The following is a 19,072-nucleotide window of genomic DNA, read 5'->3' on the forward strand; positions in this document are numbered from 1 at the left end:
GTTTCCCACGCAACAACCCAACCCCCACGAGGTCCTCTGCCATCCGTTTTGGACCTGTGCTCTCTCCCCACCCACCCCAGAGTCTGTGTTTTAGGTGCAATACACCCATCCCAGTTCAGGTTCTCCTTGTGTTTTCTCTTCGGGTCTTGTTTTCCCACTTCTGCATGAGAGTGGACTCGTCACATCTTCAAAGGGTAACCTTTTTGATTTGAAACATTTCATTTCTTGATGAGAACAAGAGGAGAGAAAGAAATAGCCAGCCATCAGGGTGTTGTGCTGTTCAGCTCTCTGCTCTCTGATGGTTTGTCAATTGACTCCATCCGCAGTCCTATGTCAGATCTCATCCTCTCCCTGTGTGGTGATTATCTGTGGGTACTCGGGGACAGTTTGTCATCTGTGTGGGCCCTTTCCCACTCCAAGGTGGACCCGCAAACAGTTGCAGTGTGAGTTCTTGTTGGCTGAGTAATCACATCAGGCTTAGTCAGCCCTGGTTTCAGGAGGTAGGCTGGGCGGGGATATGGAGCCCCACCCAGTGAGATTGTCCTGAGGCCAATGTGATTGGCCAGGACTAAGCTGGCGCCACCCCCGCAGCATCCTCTATGGCCAATGAGGGAAGGGGGAGTGTGCATGTTAGCAGAGCACAGGGTCCTGAGAGGTATAAAAGGGTTTGTGGGGAGGGCGTGGCTCATCTTGCTGTAGGAGCTGCTGGAATCCCTCAGGAAGAGAGCAGGCCGCAGAGTAGGAGTCTTGTGCAAGCAGAAGCTCTCAGATCGCCCGAGTCGAGAAGATTCTCCTGGAAGGAAGAAAAGCTCCCAGTCTTGGGGTGTTGAAGAGGTAGTCAGGTGTTGGGGGGAGGACTCCTGTGGGGGAGGGTCGGCTGGGATTGACTGTGCGCCAGGGGACCCAGAAGTGCCCAGCAGCGGCAGCATGGGCGGGGGCATAGGCAGCCACGGGGGCGGCAGAGGCGGCGGCGGCACCTCATACCTGCCCCAAATGGATTTGGACCTGGACCTGCACGGAGACCTGGATGTGGACGTGCACGTGAGTGAGCAAGGAGCTGCTGGGGTGGGGGCTGGCCTACAGAACCTGGGCAACACTTGCTATGTGAATGCGGCTCTGCAATGCCTGACACACACCAGGCCCCTGGCATGGGCTCTGCAGTGGCGGAGGCGGTGGCAGCAGCAGCAGCAGCAGGAGCAGCAGCAGCAGGAGCAGCCGGAGCAGCAGCAGCAGCACTGCGCGGGCTGTTGCCCTGAGCATCCCAGCTGCGCCCTGTGCGCCCTGCAGGCCCACGTGGCCCGCGCCCTGCTGCAGCCCCGGCAGGTGCTGCGGCCCCCGCGAGCACTCCTGAGTGGGTTCCACCGCCAGCAGCAGGAAGACGCCCACGAATATCTGCTATACGTGCTGGATGCCCTGACACATGCCTGTGGCCAAGCTGCACCAGCACAGGCCCCTGGGCCAGCCCACATCCACAAGCCCTTGCACAGCACCAGCTGCGAGGACTCTGGGCTGGTGCCCAGCATCTTCGGCGGGCTGTGGAGGTCTCAGATTCGCTGCCTCCACTGCCACTCAGTGTCAGAGACCTTCGAACCTTACCTGGACATCGCCCTCAACATCCATGCCGCCTCCAGTGTGGAGCAAGCTCTGCGGGAGCTGGTGAAGCCTGAGCGCCTGGACGGGGACAACGCCTATGAGTGCGGACACTGCCAGCACAAGAGAGCCGCCTCCAAGACCTTGAGCCTGCACAGCCCTTCGCAGGTGCTCGTGCTGGCCCTGCAGCGCTTCTGCCCCTGGAGCCACAGCAAAGACGCCAAGGCCGTGGCCTACCCACAGGAGCTGGACCTGCGTGAATACACGTCAAAGCCGCAGGGACCGCCTCTGCTCTACGGCCTCTACGCCATCCTGGTCCACGTGGGCTGCACCCCCCACAGCGGACACTACCTGGCCTATGTGCAGAGTGCCCAAGGACTCTGGTATCAGATGGACGACGCTCGGGTCACCGCCTGCCACGTGGCCTCTGCCCTCAGCCAGCAGGCCTATGTCCTCTTTTACCTGCGCAAGACACAGCTACCCCAGCAACAGCAGCAGCAGCAGCAGCAGCAGAACGACGACGAGGAGGAGGAGTTCAGGGCTTCCTGCCACCCTGCACCAGAACCAGCCTGCCCTGTCTTGCCCAGTGCACAGCCTGGCCTGCCGACCAGCCCCGATGAGCCCCAGAGAGACCAACGCCTTCCCAGACTGCAGCCGTCCCCGCAGCAGCCATGCCAACCAACACCACCAGCACAGATGACTTTGGACCAGTGGAGAGCTCTCCAGGAACACAAGCGGCCCACGACCCACTTGCAGCTCAGGACAGTGCCAGGTGACCTGCCTGCCCAGGCTGTGCTCATCCACCCCTCCACAGGAGGCAAGGCATGGGCCAGGCCACACAGCCCTTCCTCAAAGGAGAACACCGCCCCCAGCGCTGAACCCACCAACACTGCCTCTGCGACCACCACTGCTCCAGCCACGACCAGAGCCACCAAGAGGAGGAACAAGAAGACCCACAAGAAGATGCTGCTCACCTTGCCCAGCCCTCAGCCCTGCCATGCCTATAGGTGCTGACAACACGGTGCTTGCTCACCCCTTCTCCAGGACCAGGGAGCCCAAGGACCGGACCAAGGCTTCAGTTGCAGCCCCCCAGTCTGACACGCCACAAGCCCTCCTGTCCACACCCGGGTCTTTGCCTGCAGCCTCCCTTGCCCACAAAAGGAGCACACTCTGCACTCCTCGGCATCTGCACCTTTCTGCACTTCCCTGGAAGAAGGACAGACTCCTGGCTCTGCCAGGAGATGGGGCTGGAAGGCTCAGCCCAGGCAGGACACAGCCCTGCCAACCAGCATTCCCCTTGTGCCCCTGAAGAGAAGACCCAGAACCACACCCAGACCCAGAACCGCAAACAGACCCACTCCCAGACCCAGACACGAGTGGCTGCTGCTCAGGGAAATCTGTCTTCACAGCTCATCTCTCATGCCCTGGAAACCCTTCCCTTGGCAGGCATCACCTCAATCACTCACGCCCTGGTCCCTGGTCGGGAGTCACAGCCCCTTCCTCTGGACTATGCGTGGACTGAACGGACACCCCTGTGCCAGAGTTTTGCCAAGGTTTCACACTGGGAAGGAAGGAGCCTCGACTCTTCCCACACAGCCTGCCCTCCTGCATTGTGTGATAGCTGTAATGGACTGTACTCATTCCTCTCTGCAATAAAGTGCTTCAAACATCAGAAAGTGTCTCCAACTCTTCTTTTTACTGCAGACGGTGTTTGCTTTGAGTCTTGCTTGGTCTTGAAGTTAGGGAGATAGCAGGGGCGATCAGCTAAGGAACGTAGCGGGGTGAGGGTGAGGTGGAGGAGCCCGCCCGATGGATGATGGATGGGATGCAAGAGCCTGGCATCAGCAGTGCTCCTTGCATGGGAAGAAGCTTCATTCCTGTTGGTATGCATGAGACCCCTTCTGTTTCATTTGGTTTAAATCCCCCCTGCTGAACACTATTCTATTTACATAACCACTTCATTCTATTTACATAACCGCTGTTAACAAGCACCTCCCTCCAGGGCATTGGTTCAATCCCCACTGTTTCATGATATGTTTTTGCTCCACCCCCCCTCCTAGTCACACCCTGATCCCTTCTTTGTCACACCCTGATTTTCACCAGTCACTTTCCTCTCCACCTTCTCTATGTCACATCCTGTTTCCACCCTACTTGGGAAGTATATATAAAGACAGCATTGTGAGTTTTAGAGTGCTGTACCTTGAGTTTAGCTTAGCTCGTCTTAGATTGTGCTGCGTCCTGCATGAATAAAGAGATACTGCCTACAGCTCAACCATGAGTCCCTGGTCGTCTGTTACCCGCCCGTGAAGCCAGCCCGGCGAAAACAACATAACCTGTCGAAAACAACAATTCCTGCTCGGCTGTTTGAGCAAGGGTCCTCAATCTCTTTCAGCTTGAAAGGCCCCTCCCTTCTCTCTCTCTCTCTCTCTCTCTCTCTCCCTCCCTCCCTCTGCCCCTCTCTCCAACCCTCCCTCCAACCTTCCTTTGCCACCCCCTCAGCAGACTTGACTGTGTCCAAGGAAGGCATGGAAACATTCCCTGTTGTCTCTTTGCACAGCTGTTTGGGCTTGACCTCAGCCCCTCAGGTGAAGCTTATGGACTGACTGAGAATCCCTTGGCATCTTGCCAGGGCTGTGGCTGGGACTCATCTCCCCTGAGGGCTATTGGTGCCAGCCTATGGGAGCCGATCAGAGGCAGAAGTCCCTGTTTTATCTTAATCAATTACTTACTCTGGATTGAGGGATCAAACAGGGTGGAGGTTATGCTAATTGACAGTGGTTATGCAAATTGACAGTGGTTATGCAAACTGACTCTCTAGCCTGAGCTCCCAAAGCCACAGGCCCCATCCCACCCACACCACGAAACAGTGTGCATTCATGCTCTTTCTCAGCTCTTGGTGACTAGATAGGAATGCAAGACGTCATCGAGTTTGATCTCCCAAGGGTTGTAGATATTCTGCTTTTTCTTACACTTTTGAAAGACAGTAAGAGATTGGAGGATGGTCCACCTAGATCAGAGCCAACATTCCAGAGCCCAAGGACCCTGGTTTAAACCCCAGTCACCTGCTGGACCTGGGAAGCTTCATAAGTGGTGAAACAGTATACCATGGTGTCTCTCCACCCCTCTCCTCTGTTCCTCTCCTCTCCCTTCCACTCCCCTTCCCTCTTCTCCCTTCCCCTAATCGTACCTCTCGTCCCCTCCTGTCCCGCTCCTTTTCCCCTACTCCCGTCCTATCTCCTGTCCTCACCAACCTTCTTCTCTCCTCTCCTTTCTTCTCTCCTGCTCCCCTCTCCTTCCTCTCCACTCCTCTCTTCCCCTGTGCCCTCTCTCCACCCAAGCTCTGATTTCCTTCATTCTCTATGTGAACTCACACATGAGAAAACAGTGGAAAAGGGACACTGTTTCTTGTTTGTTTGTTTGTTTGTTGTTTTGCATGAGTCTATGAAGTCCGTTGGTTCCTCATTCTTTAGGATTTTTAAAATTCTTTCTGGGGGATTCAAGTTTTGCATTCAAGAGTAAACACAATAGTTTGTCATGCATACCATTTCTCAGTTTCCCACGCAACAACCCAACCCCCACGAGGTCCTCTGCCATCCGTTTTGGACCTGTGCTCTCTCCCCACCCACCCCAGAGTCTGTGTTTTAGGTGCAATACACCCATCCCAGTTCAGGTTCTCCTTGTGTTTTCTCTTCGGGTCTTGTTTTCCCACTTCTGCATGAGAGTGGACTCGTCACATCTTCAAAGGGTAACCTTTTTGATTTGAAACATTTCATTTCTTGATGAGAACAAGAGGAGAGAAAGAAATAGCCAGCCATCAGGGTGTTGTGCTGTTCAGCTCTCTGCTCTCTGATGGTTTGTCAATTGACTCCATCCGCAGTCCTATGTCAGATCTCATCCTCTCCCTGTGTGGTGATTATCTGTGGGTACTCGGGGACAGTTTGTCATCTGTGTGGGCCCTTTCCCACTCCAAGGTGGACCCGCAAACAGTTGCAGTGTGAGTTCTTGTTGGCTGAGTAATCACATCAGGCTTAGTCAGCCCTGGTTTCAGGAGGTAGGCTGGGCGGGGATATGGAGCCCCACCCAGTGAGATTGTCCTGAGGCCAATGTGATTGGCCAGGACTAAGCTGGCGCCACCCCCGCAGCATCCTCTATGGCCAATGAGGGAAGGGGGAGTGTGCATGTTAGCAGAGCACAGGGTCCTGAGAGGTATAAAAGGGTTTGTGGGGAGGGCGTGGCTCATCTTGCTGTAGGAGCTGCTGGAATCCCTCAGGAAGAGAGCAGGCCGCAGAGTAGGAGTCTTGTGCAAGCAGAAGCTCTCAGATCGCCCGAGTCGAGAAGATTCTCCTGGAAGGAAGAAAAGCTCCCAGTCTTGGGGTGTTGAAGAGGTAGTCAGGTGTTGGGGGGAGGACTCCTGTGGGGGAGGGTCGGCTGGGATTGACTGTGCGCCAGGGGACCCAGAAGTGCCCAGCAGCGGCAGCATGGGCGGGGGCATAGGCAGCCACGGGGGCGGCAGAGGCGGCGGCGGCACCTCATACCTGCCCCAAATGGATTTGGACCTGGACCTGCACGGAGACCTGGATGTGGACGTGCACGTGAGTGAGCAAGGAGCTGCTGGGGTGGGGGCTGGCCTACAGAACCTGGGCAACACTTGCTATGTGAATGCGGCTCTGCAATGCCTGACACACACCAGGCCCCTGGCATGGGCTCTGCAGTGGCGGAGGCGGTGGCAGCAGCAGCAGCAGCAGGAGCAGCAGCAGCAGGAGCAGCCGGAGCAGCAGCAGCAGCACTGCGCGGGCTGTTGCCCTGAGCATCCCAGCTGCGCCCTGTGCGCCCTGCAGGCCCACGTGGCCCGCGCCCTGCTGCAGCCCCGGCAGGTGCTGCGGCCCCCGCGAGCACTCCTGAGTGGGTTCCACCGCCAGCAGCAGGAAGACGCCCACGAATATCTGCTATACGTGCTGGATGCCCTGACACATGCCTGTGGCCAAGCTGCACCAGCACAGGCCCCTGGGCCAGCCCACATCCACAAGCCCTTGCACAGCACCAGCTGCGAGGACTCTGGGCTGGTGCCCAGCATCTTCGGCGGGCTGTGGAGGTCTCAGATTCGCTGCCTCCACTGCCACTCAGTGTCAGAGACCTTCGAACCTTACCTGGACATCGCCCTCAACATCCATGCCGCCTCCAGTGTGGAGCAAGCTCTGCGGGAGCTGGTGAAGCCTGAGCGCCTGGACGGGGACAACGCCTATGAGTGCGGACACTGCCAGCACAAGAGAGCCGCCTCCAAGACCTTGAGCCTGCACAGCCCTTCGCAGGTGCTCGTGCTGGCCCTGCAGCGCTTCTGCCCCTGGAGCCACAGCAAAGACGCCAAGGCCGTGGCCTACCCACAGGAGCTGGACCTGCGTGAATACACGTCAAAGCCGCAGGGACCGCCTCTGCTCTACGGCCTCTACGCCATCCTGGTCCACGTGGGCTGCACCCCCCACAGCGGACACTACCTGGCCTATGTGCAGAGTGCCCAAGGACTCTGGTATCAGATGGACGACGCTCGGGTCACCGCCTGCCACGTGGCCTCTGCCCTCAGCCAGCAGGCCTATGTCCTCTTTTACCTGCGCAAGACACAGCTACCCCAGCAACAGCAGCAGCAGCAGCAGCAGCAGAACGACGACGAGGAGGAGGAGTTCAGGGCTTCCTGCCACCCTGCACCAGAACCAGCCTGCCCTGTCTTGCCCAGTGCACAGCCTGGCCTGCCGACCAGCCCCGATGAGCCCCAGAGAGACCAACGCCTTCCCAGACTGCAGCCGTCCCCGCAGCAGCCATGCCAACCAACACCACCAGCACAGATGACTTTGGACCAGTGGAGAGCTCTCCAGGAACACAAGCGGCCCACGACCCACTTGCAGCTCAGGACAGTGCCAGGTGACCTGCCTGCCCAGGCTGTGCTCATCCACCCCTCCACAGGAGGCAAGGCATGGGCCAGGCCACACAGCCCTTCCTCAAAGGAGAACACCGCCCCCAGCGCTGAACCCACCAACACTGCCTCTGCGACCACCACTGCTCCAGCCACGACCAGAGCCACCAAGAGGAGGAACAAGAAGACCCACAAGAAGATGCTGCTCACCTTGCCCAGCCCTCAGCCCTGCCATGCCTATAGGTGCTGACAACACGGTGCTTGCTCACCCCTTCTCCAGGACCAGGGAGCCCAAGGACCGGACCAAGGCTTCAGTTGCAGCCCCCCAGTCTGACACGCCACAAGCCCTCCTGTCCACACCCGGGTCTTTGCCTGCAGCCTCCCTTGCCCACAAAAGGAGCACACTCTGCACTCCTCGGCATCTGCACCTTTCTGCACTTCCCTGGAAGAAGGACAGACTCCTGGCTCTGCCAGGAGATGGGGCTGGAAGGCTCAGCCCAGGCAGGACACAGCCCTGCCAACGAGCATTCCCCTTGTGCCCCTGAAGAGAAGACCCAGAACCACACCCAGACCCAGAACCGCAAACAGACCCACTCCCAGACCCAGACACGAGTGGCTGCTGCTCAGGGAAATCTGTCTTCACAGCTCATCTCTCATGCCCTGGAAACCCTTCCCTTGGCAGGCATCACCTCAATCACTCACGCCCTGGTCCCTGGTCGGGAGTCACAGCCCCTTCCTCTGGACTATGCGTGGACTGAACGGACACCCCTGTGCCAGAGTTTTGCCAAGGTTTCACACTGGGAAGGAAGGAGCCTCGACTCTTCCCACACAGCCTGCCCTCCTGCATTGTGTGATAGCTGTAATGGACTGTACTCATTCCTCTCTGCAATAAAGTGCTTCAAACATCAGAAAGTGTCTCCAACTCTTCTTTTTACTGCAGACGGTGTTTGCTTTGAGTCTTGCTTGGTCTTGAAGTTAGGGAGATAGCAGGGGCGATCAGCTAAGGAACGTAGCGGGGTGAGGGTGAGGTGGAGGAGCCCGCCCGATGGATGATGGATGGGATGCAAGAGCCTGGCATCAGCAGTGCTCCTTGCATGGGAAGAAGCTTCATTCCTGTTGGTATGCATGAGACCCCTTCTGTTTCATTTGGTTTAAATCCCCCCTGCTGAACACTATTCTATTTACATAACCACTTCATTCTATTTACATAACCGCTGTTAACAAGCACCTCCCTCCAGGGCATTGGTTCAATCCCCACTGTTTCATGATATGTTTTTGCTCCACCCCCCCTCCTAGTCACACCCTGATCCCTTCTTTGTCACACCCTGATTTTCACCAGTCACTTTCCTCTCCACCTTCTCTATGTCACATCCTGTTTCCACCCTACTTGGGAAGTATATATAAAGACAGCATTGTGAGTTTTAGAGTGCTGTACCTTGAGTTTAGCTTAGCTCGTCTTAGATTGTGCTGCGTCCTGCATGAATAAAGAGATACTGCCTACAGCTCAACCATGAGTCCCTGGTCGTCTGTTACCCGCCCGTGAAGCCAGCCCGGCGAAAACAACATAACCTGTCGAAAACAACAATTCCTGCTCGGCTGTTTGAGCAAGGGTCCTCAATCTCTTTCAGCTTGAAAGGCCCCTCCCTTCTCTCTCTCTCTCTCTCTCTCTCTCTCCCTCCCTCCCTCTGCCCCTCTCTCCAACCCTCCCTCCAACCTTCCTTTGCCACCCCCTCAGCAGACTTGACTGTGTCCAAGGAAGGCATGGAAACATTCCCTGTTGTCTCTTTGCACAGCTGTTTGGGCTTGACCTCAGCCCCTCAGGTGAAGCTTATGGACTGACTGAGAATCCCTTGGCATCTTGCCAGGGCTGTGGCTGGGACTCATCTCCCCTGAGGGCTATTGGTGCCAGCCTATGGGAGCCGATCAGAGGCAGAAGTCCCTGTTTTATCTTAATCAATTACTTACTCTGGATTGAGGGATCAAACAGGGTGGAGGTTATGCTAATTGACAGTGGTTATGCAAATTGACAGTGGTTATGCAAACTGACTCTCTAGCCTGAGCTCCCAAAGCCACAGGCCCCATCCCACCCACACCACGAAACAGTGTGCATTCATGCTCTTTCTCAGCTCTTGGTGACTAGATAGGAATGCAAGACGTCATCGAGTTTGATCTCCCAAGGGTTGTAGATATTCTGCTTTTTCTTACACTTTTGAAAGACAGTAAGAGATTGGAGGATGGTCCACCTAGATCAGAGCCAACATTCCAGAGCCCAAGGACCCTGGTTTAAACCCCAGTCACCTGCTGGACCTGGGAAGCTTCATAAGTGGTGAAACAGTATACCATGGTGTCTCTCCACCCCTCTCCTCTGTTCCTCTCCTCTCCCTTCCACTCCCCTTCCCTCTTCTCCCTTCCCCTAATCGTACCTCTCGTCCCCTCCTGTCCCGCTCCTTTTCCCCTACTCCCGTCCTATCTCCTGTCCTCACCAACCTTCTTCTCTCCTCTCCTTTCTTCTCTCCTGCTCCCCTCTCCTTCCTCTCCACTCCTCTCTTCCCCTGTGCCCTCTCTCCACCCAAGCTCTGATTTCCTTCATTCTCTATGTGAACTCACACATGAGAAAACAGTGGAAAAGGGACACTGTTTCTTGTTTGTTTGTTTGTTTGTTGTTTTGCATGAGTCTATGAAGTCCGTTGGTTCCTCATTCTTTAGGATTTTTAAAATTCTTTCTGGGGGATTCAAGTTTTGCATTCAAGAGTAAACACAATAGTTTGTCATGCATACCATTTCTCAGTTTCCCACGCAACAACCCAACCCCCACGAGGTCCTCTGCCATCCGTTTTGGACCTGTGCTCTCTCCCCACCCACCCCAGAGTCTGTGTTTTAGGTGCAATACACCCATCCCAGTTCAGGTTCTCCTTGTGTTTTCTCTTCGGGTCTTGTTTTCCCACTTCTGCATGAGAGTGGACTCGTCACATCTTCAAAGGGTAACCTTTTTGATTTGAAACATTTCATTTCTTGATGAGAACAAGAGGAGAGAAAGAAATAGCCAGCCATCAGGGTGTTGTGCTGTTCAGCTCTCTGCTCTCTGATGGTTTGTCAATTGACTCCATCCGCAGTCCTATGTCAGATCTCATCCTCTCCCTGTGTGGTGATTATCTGTGGGTACTCGGGGACAGTTTGTCATCTGTGTGGGCCCTTTCCCACTCCAAGGTGGACCCGCAAACAGTTGCAGTGTGAGTTCTTGTTGGCTGAGTAATCACATCAGGCTTAGTCAGCCCTGGTTTCAGGAGGTAGGCTGGGCGGGGATATGGAGCCCCACCCAGTGAGATTGTCCTGAGGCCAATGTGATTGGCCAGGACTAAGCTGGCGCCACCCCCGCAGCATCCTCTATGGCCAATGAGGGAAGGGGGAGTGTGCATGTTAGCAGAGCACAGGGTCCTGAGAGGTATAAAAGGGTTTGTGGGGAGGGCGTGGCTCATCTTGCTGTAGGAGCTGCTGGAATCCCTCAGGAAGAGAGCAGGCCGCAGAGTAGGAGTCTTGTGCAAGCAGAAGCTCTCAGATCGCCCGAGTCGAGAAGATTCTCCTGGAAGGAAGAAAAGCTCCCAGTCTTGGGGTGTTGAAGAGGTAGTCAGGTGTTGGGGGGAGGACTCCTGTGGGGGAGGGTCGGCTGGGATTGACTGTGCGCCAGGGGACCCAGAAGTGCCCAGCAGCGGCAGCATGGGCGGGGGCATAGGCAGCCACAGGGGCGGCAGAGGCGGCGGCGGCACCTCATACCTGCCCCAAATGGATTTGGACCTGGACCTGCACGGAGACCTGGATGTGGACGTGCACGTGAGTGAGCAAGGAGCTGCTGGGGTGGGGGCTGGCCTACAGAACCTGGGCAACACTTGCTATGTGAATGCGGCTCTGCAATGCCTGACACACACCAGGCCCCTGGCATGGGCTCTGCAGTGGCGGAGGCGGTGGCAGCAGCAGCAGCAGCAGGAGCAGCAGCAGCAGGAGCAGCCGGAGCAGCAGCAGCAGCACTGCGCGGGCTGTTGCCCTGAGCATCCCAGCTGCGCCCTGTGCGCCCTGCAGGCCCACGTGGCCCGCGCCCTGCTGCAGCCCCGGCAGGTGCTGCGGCCCCCGCGAGCACTCCTGAGTGGGTTCCACCGCCAGCAGCAGGAAGACGCCCACGAATATCTGCTATACGTGCTGGATGCCCTGACACATGCCTGTGGCCAAGCTGCACCAGCACAGGCCCCTGGGCCAGCCCACATCCACAAGCCCTTGCACAGCACCAGCTGCGAGGACTCTGGGCTGGTGCCCAGCATCTTCGGCGGGCTGTGGAGGTCTCAGATTCGCTGCCTCCACTGCCACTCAGTGTCAGAGACCTTCGAACCTTACCTGGACATCGCCCTCAACATCCATGCCGCCTCCAGTGTGGAGCAAGCTCTGCGGGAGCTGGTGAAGCCTGAGCGCCTGGACGGGGACAACGCCTATGAGTGCGGACACTGCCAGCACAAGAGAGCCGCCTCCAAGACCTTGAGCCTGCACAGCCCTTCGCAGGTGCTCGTGCTGGCCCTGCAGCGCTTCTGCCCCTGGAGCCACAGCAAAGACGCCAAGGCCGTGGCCTACCCACAGGAGCTGGACCTGCGTGAATACACGTCAAAGCCGCAGGGACCGCCTCTGCTCTACGGCCTCTACGCCATCCTGGTCCACGTGGGCTGCACCCCCCACAGCGGACACTACCTGGCCTATGTGCAGAGTGCCCAAGGACTCTGGTATCAGATGGACGACGCTCGGGTCACCGCCTGCCACGTGGCCTCTGCCCTCAGCCAGCAGGCCTATGTCCTCTTTTACCTGCGCAAGACACAGCTACCCCAGCAACAGCAGCAGCAGCAGCAGAACGACGAGGAGGAGGAGTTCAGGGCTTCCTGCCACCCTGCACCAGAACCAGCCTGCCCTGTCTTGCCCAGTGCACAGCCTGGCCTGCCGACCAGCCCCGATGAGCCCCAGAGAGACCAACGCCTTCCCAGACTGCAGCCGTCCCCGCAGCAGCCATGCCAACCAACACCACCAGCACAGATGACTTTGGACCAGTGGAGAGCTCTCCAGGAACACAAGCGGCCCACGACCCACTTGCAGCTCAGGACAGTGCCAGGTGACCTGCCTGCCCAGGCTGTGCTCATCCACCCCTCCACAGGAGGCAAGGCATGGGCCAGGCCACACAGCCCTTCCTCAAAGGAGAACACCGCCCCCAGCGCTGAACCCACCAACACTGCCTCTGCGACCACCACTGCTCCAGCCACGACCAGAGCCACCAAGAGGAGGAACAAGAAGACCCACAAGAAGATGCTGCTCACCTTGCCCAGCCCTCAGCCCTGCCATGCCTATAGGTGCTGACAACACGGTGCTTGCTCACCCCTTCTCCAGGACCAGGGAGCCCAAGGACCGGACCAAGGCTTCAGTTGCAGCCCCCCAGTCTGACACGCCACAAGCCCTCCTGTCCACACCCGGGTCTTTGCCTGCAGCCTCCCTTGCCCACAAAAGGAGCACACTCTGCACTCCTCGGCATCTGCACCTTTCTGCACTTCCCTGGAAGAAGGACAGACTCCTGGCTCTGCCAGGAGATGGGGCTGGAAGGCTCAGCCCAGGCAGGACACAGCCCTGCCAACCAGCATTCCCCTTGTGCCCCTGAAGAGAAGACCCAGAACCACACCCAGACCCAGAACCGCAAACAGACCCACTCCCAGACCCAGACACGAGTGGCTGCTGCTCAGGGAAATCTGTCTTCACAGCTCATCTCTCATGCCCTGGAAACCCTTCCCTTGGCAGGCATCACCTCAATCACTCACGCCCTGGTCCCTGGTCGGGAGTCACAGCCCCTTCCTCTGGACTATGCGTGGACTGAACGGACAGCCCTGTGCCAGAGTTTTGCCAAGGTTTCACACTGGGAAGGAAGGAGCCTCGACTCTTCCCACACAGCCTGCCCTCCTGCATTGTGTGATAGCTGTAATGGACTGTACTCATTCCTCTCTGCAATAAAGTGCTTCAAACATCAGAAAGTGTCTCCAACTCTTCTTTTTACTGCAGACGGTGTTTGCTTTGAGTCTTGCTTGGTCTTGAAGTTAGGGAGATAGCAGGGGCGATCAGCTAAGGAACGTAGCGGGGTGAGGGTGAGGTGGAGGTGCCCGCCCGATGGATGATGGATGGGATGCAAGAGCCTGGCATCAGCAGTGCTCCTTGCATGGGAAGAAGCTTCATTCCTGTTGGTATGCATGAGACCCCTTCTGTTTCATTTGGTTTAAATCCCCCCTGCTGAACACTATTCTATTTACATAACCACTTCATTCTATTTACATAACCGCTGTTAACAAGCACCTCCCTCCAGGGCATTGGTTCAATCCCCACTGTTTCATGATATGTTTTTGCTCCACCCCCCCTCCTAGTCACACCCTGATCCCTTCTTTGTCACACCCTGATTTTCACCAGTCACTTTCCTCTCCACCTTCTCTATGTCACATCCTGTTTCCACCCTACTTGGGAAGTATATATAAAGACAGCATTGTGAGTTTTAGAGTGCTGTACCTTGAGTTTAGCTTAGCTCGTCTTAGATTGTGCTGCGTCCTGCATGAATAAAGAGATACTGCCTACAGCTCAACCATGAGTCCCTGGTCGTCTGTTACCCGCCCGTGAAGCCAGCCCGGCGAAAACAACATAACCTGTCGAAAACAACAATTCCTGCTCGGCTGTTTGAGCAAGGGTCCTCAATCTCTTTCAGCTTGAAAGGCCCCTCCCTTCTCTCTCTCTCTCTCTCTCTCTCTCTCTCTCTCTCTCTCTCTCCCTCCCTCCCTCTGCCCCTCTCTCCAACCCTCCCTCCAACCTTCCTTTGCCACCCCCTCAGCAGACTTGACTGTGTCCAAGGAAGGCATGGAAACATTCCCTGTTGTCTCTTTGCACAGCTGTTTGGGCTTGACCTCAGCCCCTCAGGTGAAGCTTATGGACTGACTGAGAATCCCTTGGCATCTTGCCAGGGCTGTGGCTGGGACTCATCTCCCCTGAGGGCTATTGGTGCCAGCCTATGGGAGCCGATCAGAGGCAGAAGTCCCTGTTTTATCTTAATCAATTACTTACTCTGGATTGAGGGATCAAACAGGGTGGAGGTTATGCTAATTGACAGTGGTTATGCAAATTGACAGTGGTTATGCAAACTGACTCTCTAGCCTGAGCTCCCAAAGCCACAGGCCCCATCCCACCCACACCACGAAACAGTGTGCATTCATGCTCTTTCTCAGCTCTTGGTGACTAGATAGGAATGCAAGACGTCATCGAGTTTGATCTCCCAAGGGTTGTAGATATTCTGCTTTTTCTTACACTTTTGAAAGACAGTAAGAGATTGGAGGATGGTCCACCTAGATCAGAGCCAACATTCCAGAGCCCAAGGACCCTGGTTTAAACCCCAGTCACCTGCTGGACCTGGGAAGCTTCATAAGTGGTGAAACAGTATACCATGGTGTCTCTCCACCCCTCTCCTCTGTTCCTCTCCTCTCCCTTCCACTCCCCTTCCCTCTTCTCCCTTCCCCTAATCGTACCTCTCGTCCCCTCCTGTCCCGCTCCTTTTCCCCTACTCCCGTCCTATCTCCTGTCCTCACCAACCTTCTTCTCTCCTCTCCTTTCTTCTCTCCTGCTCCCCTCTCCTTCCTCTCCACTCCTCTCTTCCCCTGTGCCCTCTCTCCACCCAAGCTCTGATTTCCTTCATTCTCTATGTGAACTCACACATGAGAAAACAGTGGAAAAGGGACACTGTTTCTTGTTTGTTTGTTTGTTTGTTGTTTTGCATGAGTCTATGAAGTCCGTTGGTTCCTCATTCTTTAGGATTTTTAAAATTCTTTCTGGGGGATTCAAGTTTTGCATTCAAGAGTAAACACAATAGTTTGTCATGCATACCATTTCTCAGTTTCCCACGCAACAACCCAACCCCCACGAGGTCCTCTGCCATCCGTTTTGGACCTGTGCTCTCTCCCCACCCACCCCAGAGTCTGTGTTTTAGGTGCAATACACCCATCCCAGTTCAGGTTCTCCTTGTGTTTTCTCTTCGGGTCTTGTTTTCCCACTTCTGCATGAGAGTGGACTCGTCACATCTTCAAAGGGTAACCTTTTTGATTTGAAACATTTCATTTCTTGATGAGAACAAGAGGAGAGAAAGAAATAGCCAGCCATCAGGGTGTTGTGCTGTTCAGCTCTCTGCTCTCTGATGGTTTGTCAATTGACTCCATCCGCAGTCCTATGTCAGATCTCATCCTCTCCCTGTGTGGTGATTATCTGTGGGTACTCGGGGACAGTTTGTCATCTGTGTGGGCCCTTTCCCACTCCAAGGTGGACCCGCAAACAGTTGCAGTGTGAGTTCTTGTTGGCTGAGTAATCACATCAGGCTTAGTCAGCCCTGGTTTCAGGAGGTAGGCTGGGCGGGGATATGGAGCCCCACCCAGTGAGATTGTCCTGAGGCCAATGTGATTGGCCAGGACTAAGCTGGCGCCACCCCCGCAGCATCCTCTATGGCCAATGAGGGAAGGGGGAGTGTGCATGTTAGCAGAGCACAGGGTCCTGAGAGGTATAAAAGGGTTTGTGGGGAGGGCGTGGCTCATCTTGCTGTAGGAGCTGCTGGAATCCCTCAGGAAGAGAGCAGGCCGCAGAGTAGGAGTCTTGTGCAAGCAGAAGCTCTCAGATCGCCCGAGTCGAGAAGATTCTCCTGGAAGGAAGAAAAGCTCCCAGTCTTGGGGTGTTGAAGAGGTAGTCAGGTGTTGGGGGGAGGACTCCTGTGGGGGAGGGTCGGCTGGGATTGACTGTGCGCCAGGGGACCCAGAAGTGCCCAGCAGCGGCAGCATGGGCGGGGGCATAGGCAGCCACGGGGGCGGCAGAGGCGGCGGCGGCACCTCATACCTGCCCCAAATGGATTTGGACCTGGACCTGCACGGAGACCTGGATGTGGACGTGCACGTGAGTGAGCAAGGAGCTGCTGGGGTGGGGGCTGGCCTACAGAACCTGGGCAACACTTGCTATGTGAATGCGGCTCTGCAATGCCTGACACACACCAGGCCCCTGGCATGGGCTCTGCAGTGGCGGAGGCGGTGGCAGCAGCAGCAGCAGCAGCAGCAGCAGGAGCAGCAGCAGCAGGAGCAGCCGGAGCAGCAGCAGCAGCACTGCGCGGGCTGTTGCCCTGAGCATCCCAGCTGCGCCCTGTGCGCCCTGCAGGCCCACGTGGCCCGCGCCCTGCTGCAGCCCCGGCAGGTGCTGCGGCCCCCGCGAGCACTCCTGAGTGGGTTCCACCGCCAGCAGCAGGAAGACGCCCACGAATATCTGCTATACGTGCTGGATGCCCTGACACATGCCTGTGGCCAAGCTGCACCAGCACAGGCCCCTGGGCCAGCCCACATCCACAAGCCCTTGCACAGCACCAGCTGCGAGGACTCTGGGCTGGTGCCCAGCATCTTCGGCGGGCTGTGGAGGTCTCAGATTCGCTGCCTCCACTGCCACTCAGTGTCAGAGACCTTCGAAGCTTACCTGGACATCGCCCTCAACATCCATGCCGCCTCCAGTGTGGAGCAAGCTCTGCGGGAGCTGGTGAAGCCTGAGCGCCTGGACGGGGACAACGCCTATGAGTGCGGACACTGCCAGCACAAGAGAGCCGCCTCCAAGACCTTGAGCCTGCACAGCCCTTCGCAGGTGCTCGTGCTGGCCCTGCAGCGCTTCTGCCCCTGGAGCCACAGCAAAGACGCCAAGGCCGTGGCCTACCCACAGGAGCTGGACCTGCGTGAATACACGTCAAAGCCGCAGGGACCGCCTCTGCTCTACGGCCTCTACGCCATCCTGGTCCACGTGGGCTGCACCCCCCACAGCGGACACTACCTGGCCTATGTGCAGAGTGCCCAAGGACTCTGGTATCAGATGGACGACGCTCGGGTCACCGCCTGCCACGTGGCCTCTGCCCTCAGCCAGCAGGCCTATGTCCTCTTTTACCTGCGCAAGACACAGCTACCCCAGCAACAGCAGCAGCAGCAGCAGCAGCAGCAGCAGCAGCAGCAGCAGAACGACGACGAGGAGGAGGAGTTCAGGGCTTCCTGCCACCCTGCACCAGAACCAGCCTGCCCTGTCTTGCCCAGTGCACAGCCTGGCCTGCCGACCAGCCCCGATGAGCCCCAGAGAGACCAACGCCTTCCCAGACTGCAGCCGTCCCCGCAGCAGCCATGCCAACCAACACCACCAGCACAGATGACTTTGGACCAGTGGAGAGCTCTCCAGGAACACAAGCGGCCCACGACCCACTTGCAGCTCAGGACAGTGCCAGGTGACCTGCCTGCCCAGGCTGTGCTCATCCACCCCTCCACAGGAGGCAAGGCATGGGCCAGGCCACACAGCCCTTCCTCAAAGGAGAACACCGCCCCCAGCGCTGAACCCACCAACACTGCCTCTGCGACCACCACTGCTCCAGCCACGACCAGAGCCACCAAGAGGAGGAACAAGAAGACCCACAAGAAGATGCTGCTCACCTTGCCCAGCCCTCAGCCCTGCCATGCCTATAGGTGCTGACAACACGGTGCTTGCTCACCCCTTCTCCAGGACCAGGGAGCCCAAGGACCGGACCAAGGCTTCAGTTGCAGCCCCCCAGTCTGACACGCCACAAGCCCTCCTGTCCACACCCGGGTCTTTGCCTGCAGCCTCCCTTGCCCACAAAAGGAGCACGCTCTGCACTCCTCGGCATCTGCACCTTTCTGCACTTCCCTGGAAGAAGGACAGACTCCTGGCTCTGCCAGGAGATGGGGCTGGAAGGCTCAGCCCAGGCAGGACACAGCCCTGCCAACCAGCATTCCCCTTGTGCCCCTGAAGAGAAGACCCAGAACCACACCCAGACCCAGAACCGCAAACAGACCCACTCCCAGACCCAGACACGAGTGGCTGCTGCTCAGGGAAATCTGTCTTCACAGCTCATCTCTCATGCCCTGGAAACCCTTCCCTTGGCAGGCATCACCTCAATCACTCACGCCCTGGTCCCTGGTCGGGAGTCACAGCCCCTTCCTCTGGACTATGCGTGGACTGAACGGACAGCCCTGTGCCAGAGTTTTGCCAAGGTTTCACACTGGGAAGGAGGGAGCCTCGACTCTTCCCACACAGCCTGCCCTCCTGCATTGTGTGATAGCTGTAATGGACTGTACTCATTCCTCTCTGCAATAAAGTGCTTCAAACATCAGAAAGTGTCTCCAACTCTTCTTTTTACTGCAGACGGTGTTTGCTTTGAGTCTTGCTTGGTCTTGAAGTTAGGGAGATAGCAGGGGCGATCAGCTAAGGAACGTAGCGGGGTGAGGGTGAGGTGGAGGTGCCCGCCCGATGGATGATGGATGGGATGCAAGAGCCTGGCATCAGCAGTGCTCCTTGCATGGGAAGAAGCTTCATTCCTGTTGGTATGCATGAGACCCCTTCTGTTTCATTTGGTTTAAATCCCCCCTGCTGAACACTATTCTATTTACATAACCACTTCATTCTATTTACATAACCGCTGTTAACAAGCACCTCCCTCCAGGGCATTGGTTCAATCCCCACTGT

General features: G+C 56.8%; 4 protein-coding genes across 4 annotated transcripts; all 4 read left to right on the plus strand.

Annotated features, from left to right (window-relative positions):
* Nucleotides 1-927: 927 nt before the first annotated feature.
* LOC132538226 (ubiquitin carboxyl-terminal hydrolase 17-like protein 6) lies at nt 928-2,604 on the plus strand. Its single transcript, XM_060190848.1, has 2 exons — nt 928-1,041; nt 1,288-2,604. The coding sequence occupies exons 1-2, from the start codon at nt 928-930 to the stop codon at nt 2,602-2,604; spliced, it is 1,431 nt and encodes a 476-aa protein (XP_060046831.1).
* Nucleotides 2,605-6,068: 3,464 nt separating this feature from the next.
* Nucleotides 6,069-7,745, plus strand: LOC132538227 (ubiquitin carboxyl-terminal hydrolase 17-like protein 6). The gene is made up of 2 exons (XM_060190849.1): nt 6,069-6,182; nt 6,429-7,745. Exons 1-2 carry the CDS (start codon nt 6,069-6,071, stop codon nt 7,743-7,745), a joined length of 1,431 nt encoding a protein of 476 aa, XP_060046832.1.
* Nucleotides 7,746-11,209: 3,464 nt separating this feature from the next.
* LOC132538228 (ubiquitin carboxyl-terminal hydrolase 17-like protein 6) lies at nt 11,210-12,877 on the plus strand. The gene is made up of 2 exons (XM_060190850.1): nt 11,210-11,323; nt 11,570-12,877. The coding sequence occupies exons 1-2, from the start codon at nt 11,210-11,212 to the stop codon at nt 12,875-12,877; spliced, it is 1,422 nt and encodes a 473-aa protein (XP_060046833.1).
* A 3,480-nt stretch (nt 12,878-16,357) lies between these two features.
* On the plus strand, nt 16,358-18,061 carry LOC132538229 (ubiquitin carboxyl-terminal hydrolase 17-like protein 24). The gene is made up of 3 exons (XM_060190851.1): nt 16,358-16,471; nt 16,727-17,532; nt 17,635-18,061. Exons 1-3 carry the CDS (start codon nt 16,358-16,360, stop codon nt 18,059-18,061), a joined length of 1,347 nt encoding a protein of 448 aa, XP_060046834.1.
* The last annotated feature ends 1,011 nt before the right edge of the window (nt 18,062-19,072 follow it).

The sequence above is a fragment of the Erinaceus europaeus genome, chromosome 4, assembly GCF_950295315.1.
Source record: "Erinaceus europaeus chromosome 4, mEriEur2.1, whole genome shotgun sequence".
In the NCBI taxonomy this organism is placed as follows: Eukaryota; Metazoa; Chordata; class Mammalia; order Eulipotyphla; family Erinaceidae; genus Erinaceus; species Erinaceus europaeus.